Here is a 12998-nt window from a genome sequence, read left to right as displayed (position 1 = left end):
CTATATATCACAATCACAGGTATTTTATATCAAATGATGTATAGAAAACTATCTCATATTCACAATTAGATATTTTATTTTGTAACTTGCAAAGTAAGTAGTTTGTAATGTCAGAATTATTTGGGTATATAAAAAAAAACGTAAAATACTATATTTTCCATTGGAGTGTTGAGTAGACAAAATAGCTGTTAAATTAAATATTTGTGAGTGATGAATAACTAGAATAGTTATTTCAAATCTATTGCTAAGCTGGTCCAAGATAAAAATTGTAAACACCGAATGGAATGCTATGTTAAGAATAGCAGAGTTTTATTATCTTGACATAGGCCTAATGTGGAAGAAATTAAGCCATAAATTAATAAACACTGCCTCATTTTTTGTTTGTTGATACAGTTAATTACATCAGCTGGTAGAGGCCTCAATCAGACTCATGAGTCTCAAAGACTTTTTAGTCCATCCCCAGACACTCCATTTGCTCTTTGGTAGAGCGATTAGACTCCGAACTTCCAATTACATTTGCTGTTTTGTATGTCGAGAAATTACCACATTGAGTTTTCTTGTATCTCTTTAATTCCAGTTTGTATCCGTCACCTCTGTAATGATTTGTGCTAAGTGCCAATAGATTGTTATAATCTACATTTGCCATTTCTTTAAAAAAATTGAATGCCTCTATTAACTGTCTCCTTAGTTGTCAAGTTTTTAGGTCAAATAAGTTCAAACGTTCCATACTTTCTCTATATCCTAATTGCCTTAGTTTTGAAAGCAGCTTGGTGGTGGGTCCCTAGCTTGTTCTGCTTCCAGTCTATTTCCTTCTGATATATATATATATATATATATATATATATATATATATATATATATATATATATATATATATATATATATATATATATATATATATATATATATATATATATATATATATATATATATATATATATATATATATATATATATATATATATATGTATGAATGTATGAGAGAGAGAGAGAGAGAGAGAGAGAGAGAGAGAGAGAGAGAGAGAGAGAGAGAGAGAGAGAGAGATATGTTTAGGAATTTTTCTTCTTTTTCTTGAATGTACTGTAAAAATTTCTCTTCTGGAGCTTCATTTTCTGTTTTCTTCCTAACCACCTCCCACTCAAGCCTCATTTTCTGTTTTCTTCCTAACCACCTCCCACTCAAGCCTCATTTTCTGTTTTCTTCCTAACCACCTCCCACTCAAGCCTCATTTTCTGTTTTCTTCCTAACCACCTCCCACTCAAGCCTCATTTTCTGTTTTCTTCCTAACCACCTCCCACTCAAGCCTCATTTTCTGTTTTCTTCCTAACCACCTCCCACTCAAGCCTCATTTTCTGTTTTCTTCCTAACCACCTCCCACTCAAGCCATCCACACACTTGACTACAATAGTGATGTTCAATGTTCATTTATTTCACATGCATGAAGGCATCATTTGAAATCCCTAATCGAAAATGTTGATTATTTCATTTTCTTCATCATAATAATATAAAAGATTTCCCTGATCTATGTTTCCATACCTATCAGATTCATGATTGACAATGCCATCTGTAGCAAGCACAGGTAACACATTATCTACTTCAGGGTCACTTGGTTCATGTTGAGGGCTGAAAAGGCAAAGTATTAGATGATTATTTCAGGCTGCAAAATGTTTTATCATTTCATTTTTTATGAAACAGTATATACAGTATGTATTTACAAATATATACATATATAAATATACACATATAAACATTCATATATATTAATATACATTATATATAAATTTTAATATATACATATATAGTAATCCCTCGGCTATCACTGGTGTTCCGTTCCCAGCTCGGCTCCCTGTGATAACTGAACAACAGCAAAGCAGAAATCTACAGCATATTTTTTCATTTTTCTTTTCTTCATTAATTTAGGCTTTTATAAACCCCTCTAACACACTTACAAACCCAATAAATACATTTAAGCCCAAACTTACTTTTATTGTATACTCATCAGCATACTGTATGTACTGGAGACCAGCCACCCTGTGAGATACTACCGCAAGAGAGTTATTGGGTCCTTTGAGTGGCTATTCAGCACTAAATTAGATCCTCTCTCTGGTTACGGCTCATTTTGTCTTTACCTACAACTGAACCTAATAGTTTGAACTATTCTTTCCACATTCTCCTCTCTCCTCACACACTTGAAAACAGTGAGAATACCAAATAATTCTTCTTTGCACAAGGTGTTAACTACAGCACTGTAATTTTTCAGTGGATACATTCCTTTTGGTAAGGGTAGAAGAAAGTCTTTAGCTATGATAAGCAGCTCTTCTACGAGAAGGATACTCCAAAATCAAACCATTGTTCTGTAGTCCTGGGTAATGCCCTAGCCTCTGTACCAAGGCCTTCCACTGTCTTGGATTGGAGTTCTCTTGCTTGAGGGTACACTTAGGCACACTTTCTATCTCATTTCTCTTCCTCTTGTTTGCTTTTGATGTTTTTATAGTTTATATACTAAAGATCTAATTTGTCACTGTTCTTAGTTTTATTTTGATTGTTTATTACTTATCTTGTTTATTCATTTCCTTATTTCCTTTCCTCTCTGGGATATTTTTCCTTGTTGGAACCCTCAGGCTTTTAGCATCCTGCTAATCCAACTAGGGTTATAGTTTGGCTTATACTACTACTACTACTACTACTACTACTAATAATAATAATAATAATAATAATAATAATAATAATAATAATAATAATAATAATAACAACAACAATAATAATAACAACAATAGCTAAAGAGTCTCTTCTACCCTTACCAAGAGGAAAGTAACCACTGAGCAATGACAGTGCAGTAACTTATCCTTTGAGTGAAGAAATATTTTTTGGTAATGAATGTCATAGTGTTGTCAGGTGTATGAGGCCTGAGGAGAACGTGGACAGAATAGGCCAGATTATTTGGTTTATGTGTAAGCACAGGAAAAATGAGCCGTAACCAGAGTGTGATCCAATGTAGTACTGTCTGGCCAGTCAAAGGACCCAATAACACTCTAGCGGTAGTATCTCATTGGGTGGTTGGTGCCCTGGCCAACCTTCACACACACACATATATATATATATATATATATATATATATATATATATATATATATATATATATATATATATATATATATATATATTCTATGTGTCTGTATGTGTGTTCTTTATTACAATTAGATAAAAAAGTCATACCCACAAAATGGATTTTGAAGCGAAGCGAAAAATCTATTTTGGGTGAGATGGCTGTGTCGTCCTGATGGAAGGTTCCTATTGATAGCTTTCTAAGGGATATTTGACTACAGTGATATTCCCAGAGAATTTACCTTTAGGTCTCCAGAATACTAACTCCTGGGGCGAATATCCTTAAAATCTCTATTAAGGATATCGCATAATATCTGGGGACATATATATTGATACGGCACGTAGCAATCTTCACCCAGAATAGCGTTTTCGTTTCGAGGGGGAAGAGTGGCGAAAAATAGAAGGGGAGCCGTTATCAAGGTTACCCTCCCTCCCGTACTAATACGAGTCTAAGATGGCGCTCATTCCTTGTAACTTTGAGCCAGTAGCTTCCGATATAGTAGTTACGGGAGGGATCTTGCCTAAGCCTTTTCTATGGAATAGGAGGGCGGGTCCATCAGGACGACATGGCCATCTCACCCAAAAATAGATTTTTCACTTCGCTTCAAAATCCGTTTTTTTGGGCTCAAGCCATGTCGTCCTGATGTAAGTTTATCAGAGAATTACTTGAAAGTACTGTATCTGTGGATTTTCATAGGTGCCTTAACCTTGGGACAATTTTTTCTATGGTCATCTGGACCATTGAGACGTACGTCATTACCACCAATCATGTACAATGTTAGGGTTTTCTGCCCCCTGCAGGGAAGAGTCATACTAGACAGTAGAAAAGGGGTCTCAAGGTTTGCATATATTGTAGGAACAAACATAAGTATCAACTAGATATACAAAAGTTTCACGGTTTGTATATGTTGTCGGAACAATAAGTATCACCTATATCCATTGTTTGTAAGCATACAATAATATGAGGTTTACTTAGGTAGATAAGTAAGAGATCTCTGGCTATTTTTATTGTGCTAATTGTGGGGCGAAATAAGACGCAATTACACTTTAATAGACATTTATTTACGATAAATGAATAAAAATAGAATAATAAGCGTAACATGTATTAAGGGAATTATACATACAACTTTAAACAGAAAAGTTTTCTACCTGAAAGGGAAGAAATGATTAGTGCCACTATGAAATTTGAAAATTTGATAAAATTTTCTGATATAATTTTCTGTAAATGTTGTATATTGTCAACACTGTGTACAAGTACACATAGCACAAGTGTTATCTGTATAATTCTACACCTGAGATTTTGAACAGTCTTTAGTGTCACCATGGTGACACCCACTTAAAAGTATTGCACTGGAAGGTGTCAACACCTTTCCACCCTAATTGATAGTCCCAATCAATTCACTGTTCATCGTAGTACTAGACGACAGGTTTTAATACACTACCTGCCGCCACCACATAATGCTTCAGTTCGAGCACTTGCTTCGCATAATTTTTGTAGAACATACTGGATGACTTCCATCCAGTATATGAGCGAAGACGCTCAAAGTCCATATGCTGAAAAAAGTTCAGTGATGAAGCAACTTTCCTTGGATCATGACCTGCAGGTATACTGTCAGTATCCGCTCTGCGAATGAAGTAGGTGAGCTTCGCCCTCAGTTGTTTTAGGGATAAGTTTGATCCTGAAGTTTCTCCTTTAAAGAGCTGTCCTCCCCTGAAGTCTGAAGTTCTTCGAAGATAGACCTTTAGACATTCTACTGGACAGAGACATCTTCCTTTAGAGGGCAGATTCTCCAAGGACCCCACCTCTTAGTGGGTATCTGGTTTTTGGCAAGAAAGGTTGGATCAGGAAAGAGATTCAGTTCTCCCACTTCTGTGAACTGAATATGGCCCTCGTTTCTGGATAGGGCCACTATTTCACTAACTCTAGCCCCTGAGGCTATAGCAAACAGGAAAATAAATTTTTGGGTTAGATCCTTAAGAGAACAATCTTCATTGTTTACAGTTGAAGCATAATGTAGGACCTTGTCCAAGGACCATGAAATGGGCTTCGGAGGAGCTGCAGGCCTAAATAAGTCTAGAACATGCCTTCGGGATCTTGTTAAAGATTTCGTTCGATAGGTCCACTTGGAAGGTATATAGAAGAGGTCCAGTCAGGGCCGACTTACACGTAGTTATCGTGTTGACTGCCAGACCTTATTCATGAAGGTGGATAAAGAAGGACAGACAAAAGTCTATTGAGATTTCTTTCGGTCCTCTTGCTTTAACGAAAGCAATCCACTTTTTCCAAGACGATTCATATTGTCTTCTAGTTGACTTGGACTTGTACTTTTCTAAGAAGTCTATACTGCCTTTTGAGATCCCAATTCTTTTCTTCACTGCTAAGGCGAGAAAATCATGAGATGAAGGTTTTGGGTTCTCTGTGATTAAGCGAAGACTCGACTTCTGAACCCGTTGAGATCTTGCTGGGTTCGGTAGAGGGACCAGCCTCAGCTTCAGTTCCATTATCAGAGGGAACCCGTTGCTCTTGGGCCACTTGGGAGACACTAGAGCTGCCGTTCCTCGGAAAGATCTCAAATCCGGGTCCATTTATTCCAATTGAGGGACATGGCGTCCGTCGCCTCCGCTAGAGGGTCCTCGTATGGGGCTACATATTGAGGTAGTTTCTTGTGTTGTCGCTCGTCGCGAAGAGGTCGATATGCAGTTCCAGGACTTGTTGCAAGATGAAGGAGAATGAGTCTGTGTCTAGGGACCATTCTGACTCTATCGGCTTGAGCCTGGATAGAGCGTCCGCTCTCACATTGCGGAACCCTTAAAGGTGAACTGCTGATAAGTGCCATCTCTTCTTTTCCGCTAGACGAAAGATGGCTAATATCACATGGTTGATATGGGGCGATCTCGAGCCTTGTCGGTTCAGACATCTCATTATCACCTCGCTGTCCAAGATCAGCCTGATGTGGGCTAATCTGTGAGGGGAGAGTTTTTTCAACGTCAAGAGGACTGCCATAGCCTCCAAAATATTGATGTGAAGTGTCTTGAACAGAAAAGACCAAGTCCCTTGGACTTTCCTTTGATGGGAGTGACCTCCCCATCCTTCCGTCGAGGCATCCGTGTGGATGGTCACCGATGGTGGAGGTGGTTGCAAGGGTACAGTCCTCTTTAGATTCTTGGCCTTCGACCAATGCTTGAGAAGTGATCGTAGTAAGGTCGGTATCAGTCTTTTTAGATCTCTTCGAGCGTTTGATGAGTATCTTCTCCAGACTCCTGACGCATCTTTCAGCTGTGCTCTTAGCACTGGGTTTGTTACTGCTGCGAAATGGAGAGAGCCCAGTACTCTTTCCTGTTGGCGTCTTGAGATCCCATCTTTCAGCTGTGCTCTTAGCACTGGGTTTGTTACTGCTGCAAAATGGAGAGAGCCCAGTACTCTTTCCTGTTGGCGTCTTGAGATCCTGTCGGATTTCAGTAGTCTCTTGACAGACCCCGCAATTTCTCTCCTCTTTCCTGGGGGAATGGAGAGGCGGTGTGACTTCAAGTTCCAATGGATTCCCAGCCATTGAAACTCCTGAGCTGGAGAGAGTCGAGACTTCTTGAAGTTGATCTTGAATCCCAGATGTTCCAGGAACTGGATCACTTTCTTGGATGCTTGCAGACAAGCCGTCCTGGATGCTGCCCACACCAGCCAGTCGTCCAGGTACGCTGCTACCTGAACATCTTCTAGGCATAGTTGTTCAACGACTGCGTCTGTAAGTTTCATGAAGATCCTTGGGGCTATGTTTAGTCCGAAGGGCATGGCTCTGAAGACATACTTCTTCTGTAGCTTGAATCCTAGTAGGAGGAGAGGGGGCGGTTGACTGGGAGATGCCAGTAAGCATCTGCCAGGTCTATCGAGACTGTGTACGCCCCTTTTGGTAACAGGGTCCTTATGTGCTGAATGGTTAACATCCTGAACTTGCTGTTCTTGATGAACTTGTTGAGAGGCGACAAGTCCAGAATGACTCTGAGTTTGTCTGAATCCTTCTTGGGAACACAAAACAGCCTTCCCTGGAATTTGATGGACTTTGCTCTCCTTATTACCCATTTGCTCAATAGTTCTAGGGTATATTCTTCCAATGAGGGGGTGGAGTGTTGGAAGAATTGAGGAAATGATGGTGGAGGCTTGCTCCAGCTCCATCCAAGTCCGTTCTTGATTAGGCCGTGGGCCCAAGGATCGAAGGTCCAACGATCCTGAAAGTGTTGGAGCCTCCCTCCTACCTGAAGCATCTCATTGCTTCGATTGTCCGGAAGATTTACCTCCCTGACCGCGTCCTCCCCTACCTCGTGAGGGGTGTCTTGAGGAGCCCCATCTGGAGCCTCTACCTTTGGGACGAAAGGTAGTGTTTGCCTCTCAAACCCAGGGTTGAATGCTTGTGACTGGGCAACCAGCTGTTGAGGCACCACTTGGAATGTGGTTTGTGGTTGAGCAACCACTTGGGGGTACTGCAGTCATGGTGACTTTGGGATGTTGTTGGGCAGGCCGAGAGAGTAGTCTGGGCTTCTTGGTCTTCCTTTGAGGTTGGGGACCCGCATCCGGGCAAGACTTACGTTTTGATGAGATGCCCCACTTCTGGAGAAGGTTCCTATTCCCCGTGGCGGCTCTATCAACTACCTCTTTGACCACTTCATTTGGGAAGAGGTCTTTACCCCAGATATTGGAAGCTATCAGCTTCCTGGGTTCATGTTTCACTGTTGCTGCAGCAAACTCGGACTCTCTACATGGTCTCCTAGCCTTCATAAAGGCGTACAGGTCCTTTACTAAGGTGGCCATGTGCATTTTTGCCATGACCATGTTCATGTCTGGGGTGCTCTTTTGGCCTGCACACGTCTCCATGCCGTTCTGTAGGGATAGGGATGCCGCAAGTCTCTCCTTCGTCTCTTCCTCCCCACTCAAGAGAAAGTCTGACAGTTTCGGGAGGTTCTCGCTGAACTGTCGTCCCGCGATATCTGCATCCAACTTCCCTACTGAGAAGATTAGGTGGACTTTTTTCCACTCCTTATCCTCTATAGGCAGGGCTAATGACAGAGGTCTACACTCTTCTAGTGTAGGGCATGGTTTGTCTGCCTCCACTGCCTTGGCAACTCCTTTAAAAGCCTTCGACGTAAAGGGGAAGGCTATTGAAGCAGGAGCAAGAAAGGTAGGATGCTTCTTGCTCAAGGCGGACACTTTCGAGTTCGTGTAACCCACCTTCTTCAGGCTACTCGACAAGAGACCCTGTGCATTGTCGTGGTCGAATACCATGACCTCCTTGGGTTCCGTCTCCTCTTTTGACGCTGGTTCCTGCTTCAGTCGGATGAAGCAGTTTGGGTAAGCATTAAAGCTTGGCCAGAACTGGATGTCGTTTAAGTGGACGGCTCCCATCTTCTCCGATATGTAGAGTTTGCCGTTAGTGATTGGCATAAACTCTGCATACCTCCAGGGATTGGTTTCGGAGCAGGATGGGAGGTCTTGAACTCTGGGTCGCTTGTATGACCCCCGGGAGGCGGTGAGTCGAGCTTCACGGAGCTCTCTATCGAGTCTCGCTTCCCTAGCTTTGCCTTGCTTGCGAATGCTCTCCATTGGGGCTGTAAGATGGGCCAGTGCCTTGCCCATTTCGCCTGATGGAGGGGTAGGAGTAGAAGATGTTGAGGGTAACGGCTCTGGTGCCGGCACAGACGGAAGGGACTCTGACTCGACATCATCATCTTCTTCCGCAGGTAGAGTAGACTCCTCCTCAGGATCATCCTTCAAAAGATCCTTCTCAGTGTCCGTGGACTTCTGACATCCTTTCTTCCTGGTGGATGTCCATGCCTTGCAACGCCTCACTGACATCCGTCTCGATGGCAATCAGGGAGGTCCGGGTCGTGCTTGGGGTACGACAGCTTCACTACCCTCTTTGGGGAACAGCAAGCTACGCATCCTTTCATTAGGCAGATACAGTCCCAGAGAGTTCCTCTGGAACCCTCGTACCCATTTGCGCAGCTTTTCTCGTGCTGCATCCCTCGACTCTGTTGACTTGGGGTCGTCGAAACCTTCGGTCACCAAGGTCCGGCAGATGTTACAGTCTTGGGGTCCCAATACCGCAGGGTTTCTTTAGTGATGGAGCAGGGGGCATGAGACCTGCACTCTTTGTGACCACAGAAGTTCCTACTCCTGTGGTTACAGAAGATCACATCGCACTTCATTTGGTCCTCCTGTAAAGAAAGGAAAATTAAATGAGTATGCGGTTGTTTATATCACATGATAAACTGATATGCAAAATATTAATATTTCAACCCTTATAGCTTAGGATATTAAGCTAGAAGGGAAATAGGAAAGACACATACTTGTGTCTCCTGTCCAGCGAATTGCTGTGACTTCCCCCAATATTAAAGTTATAGAGTTTCCTTATCAAGGCAAACTCAAAGAGAAGGGTTCTAACCTCTAGGGATAGAATAAGTGTTTACTAACACTGACCCTTCTAAATTATTTAATATTGTGGGGTAAGTTGTTAACTGATTAACTATCAGTGTATTGAAGGAAATCTTTTCTTTCAATATAGGATTGGTCTCAACAATAGACTGTACAAGGATACACAAGGTATGTTGGAAAATAACTACTGTGTAATATATACTATAGTTTTCTGTTTGCAGTATATACTATACTGCAAATATACTGGCTACTGTATAATCATATGTCATGCCGGCTAGGCTAGTACCTGGCGGCATGGTCCGGCCGGCATGTAACCGGCTGGATAGTACCTGGCGGCACCAGTCCAGCCGGCAGCATGCAGGCTGAGTTAGTACCTGACCGCACCGGTCCAGCCGGCAGTATCAGGCACTAGCTGACAGGGAGACAGAAAGCATGGAGTGAAGGGCTGCCTTATTAAAATGTATGTTTACAATAAATAAGGGTACAGCGAACCCTCGTTTATCGCGGTAGATAGGTTCCAGACCCGACCGCGATAGGTGAAAATCCGCGAAGTAGTGACACCATATTTACCTATTTATTTAACATGTATATTCAGACTTTTAAAACCTTCGCTTGTACGTAGTACTGTTAACAAACTACCCTTTAATGTACAGAACACTTAATGCATGTACTACAGTACCCTAAACTAAAACAGGCACAAATATTAAAGGCGACTTTATATCATGCGTTTCCTAAACACGCCAAAAAGCACGATAAAAAATGGCAACCAATGTTTTGTTTACGTTTATCTCTGATCATAATGAAGAAACAAACGCATTTACACATCTGTGTATAGGTTAGTTTTTGCATCGATTATATTGATTATTCAGTACAGTATGTTGATTTTGTTATTACCAATGTTTTACTTAATTTTTCTTAGGACTTCCAAATGAAATGTTTTTCTTTATGATGCCGCCTGAAACGACGGCGTCATAAAGTACGCTCAGTAAACAAACGAAGGCATTTAACACGCATGATGAAAGTGATAAATAATGATATTACAGTAAAAGCCTTTATAAAATATGTTATTACAAATATTATTTACCGTATCTATATAAAATCATACATACGTAGCAAAGCAGGAAAACAATTTACGAGAGAGAGAGAGAGAGAGAGAGAGAGAGAGAGAGAGAGAGAGAGAGAGAGAGAGAGAGAGAGAGAGAGAGAGAGAGAGTTGTTTTACATACGTAAATGTAAATTTTAAACAAAAAAAAATAAAGCCCCATTTCATATAAAATAGATTACAAATATTTTACTTTATCATATTACAGTAGTCTGTATAATACTGTAAAGTTCAGTACAGTATGTTGTTGTTATAGTCGTGGCGATGAAATTCTCACGAAACAAAAACACGCCATTTGATTACAACAGCTGATTCTCTCTCTCTCTCTCTCTCTCTCTCTCTCTCTCTCTCTCTCTCTCTCTCTCTCTCTCTCTCTCTCTCTCTCTCTTCGTGTTATACAATACTTACATTTAGATGAAGAAACTAAAATTAGTTGTCTTAGTGTCAATTAAATACGAAACGAAAAAATTATGCCGAGTCTACATCCATTTCAATCATAGCTAAAAATACGGCATCCGATTTCATCAGCAAACCACTATTTTTTGGGAAACATCATCTTATTCTAGAAAATTGCTACTCTTTAATTAGTTAATTGCACATTAAGAAAGCGTGTACTTTTGTTTTTAAATTTCGGGTGTGTTTTAAAAATCGAGTATTGTTGACTTCTTTTTGTTTTACTTTTGGCTGTGATTAGATCAGCTGACATCTAGCTGCCGCTCGAGAGTGTACGAATACACTAACAAAGTATCGTTTATACAATTTCTTAACTTATTCAAACCGTCTACAGTATACAGTTGATATTACATAAGCACCAATGTGTTATAACCTATCAAATTTTTTTTGTTTATTACATTTAAACTCCTCTCTCTCTCTCTCTCTCTCTCTCTCTCTCTCTCTCTCTCTCTCTCTCTCTCTCTCTCTCTCTCTACCTCTCTCTCTACTCTCTCTCTCTCTCTACTCTCTCTCTCTCTCTCTCTCTCTCTCTCTCTCTCTCTCTGGGCTACTTTTCACTACCTCTCATTCCTTACCTCTCTCTATCTCTCTAACAAATGATATCTTTGTTGCTTCTCAAAGTTTCATTTATATTGAAAATCAATCATGATTCAATTTTCCTTACTTTCTCCTATCTCACACCATTGGTCACATCGCGGTATTTTCGAAATTTCCGGAAAATCCGCGATATATGTATATACATGGGTTATGAAAAAAATCCGCGAAGTGGTGAATCCGCGATGGTCGAACCGCGAAGTAGCGAGGGCTCACTTTAAGTACTTAACCTTACTGCATTCCTCCAGAATGAGGGTTCAAATGGAAGGGGAGAATGCATCATTCAGGCTTCATCCAGCCACAAGATCTGTTGCCAGTCGCTGCCGGTTTCAGGGATGTGGATGGCAGTCCAAGGGAGGACTGAAGAACACTTGACAGTAGAGGGGTCTCCCACCGGCAGCTGTCACAGCCTTTCCCGAAGCCATGCATCCATAAGGGAAAGACTGATTGACTTTACAGCTGCTTATGTAGGAGCCCGGCCAGCACCACAATCTACCCGGCAAGCGGGAAGATTGTAGGACGACAGCCACAGGATTGCGATAGCTAGGCCATCGCTAAAGGACAAAACGGGGCAGGGAAAAGTGTCCTTTATCAAGTGTAGAAGGCGGCGGCAGGATTGCCGCCACTTCTACACAAGAGTGAAACTTTGTTTCAGTATCGGCGCCATCTTAGGCGGCAGAAGAATATATGTTCTTCAGCTTAGGGTCTGCCGAAACAGGACTAGTCTTCTAGACCGCAGGGGAGAAGGTGGCAGCATCATACTACCACTTCAAGTGCGGCCTAGGAAGGCTTAGCCTCCTATGTTGACAGCTCTAAGCCGGCAGGGGAGTGACTAGCCCTCCTGCTCGGCCACCGGCAGAAAGACTGAATACACTGAGGTTCTGTCGAAAAACTAAAGCCAGCATACTCGCCGGCAAGGGTCTGAGACAGAAAACACTAGCCTAGTCAATCCGGAGTGAAGTTCTCTATTGCAAGACCAGGATAAGGTTGTCGCCTATGGCGGCACTCAGAGGGAAGGAGGGATTACCCTTAAATCTCCACATGAAACGAGTATCGAATTATATAACTAATTCTATGAATATACTATCTCCCGTTGGATTGATAAAACGATACACGAGGGTAAACGGGGATAATGTATGAAAGTATACCAAAGCACATAGGCTAGGTAGCCTAGCGTGGGGCGAAATCTCGGTTAACTAAATCGCCGAAACTCTGACGTATACCATCGACATAAAGAAGAGGAAATTTGCATGCATATATATATCTTTACTAGTATAATTGTGCCTAAATAGCTTTCATAATTTATTAATGCTATTACAACC

The 12998-nt window shown here is 41.4% G+C and overlaps 2 protein-coding genes across 7 annotated transcripts in view; one reads left to right on the top strand and one right to left on the bottom strand.

Moving 5' to 3' along the window:
* The window catches only part of ArgRS-m (arginyl-tRNA synthetase, mitochondrial), a 644356-nt gene that overhangs the window by 149222 nt on the left and 482136 nt on the right, over positions 1–12998 (top strand). The window lies entirely within an intron of this gene.
* LOC137658734 (uncharacterized) overlaps positions 1–12998 on the bottom strand; it is a 97570-nt gene that overhangs the window by 29892 nt on the left and 54680 nt on the right. For 5 of the 6 annotated variants that reach the window (XM_068393747.1, XM_068393748.1, XM_068393750.1 and 2 more), the window contains one exon: positions 1538–1624. The exons of the other annotated variant lie outside the window; for it this stretch is intronic. In XM_068393747.1, the coding sequence (XP_068249848.1) occupies positions 1538–1624 (87 nt within the window). The remainder of the gene's footprint in view (positions 1–1537; positions 1625–12998) is intronic. 6 annotated transcript variants of the gene reach the window in all.

This window comes from Palaemon carinicauda, chromosome 19 (genome assembly GCF_036898095.1).
Source record: "Palaemon carinicauda isolate YSFRI2023 chromosome 19, ASM3689809v2, whole genome shotgun sequence".
NCBI lineage: Eukaryota > Metazoa > Arthropoda > Malacostraca > Decapoda > Palaemonidae > Palaemon > Palaemon carinicauda.
The sequence above is the reverse complement of the archived record's forward strand: the minus strand, read 5'-3'. Positions and strand labels throughout refer to the sequence as shown.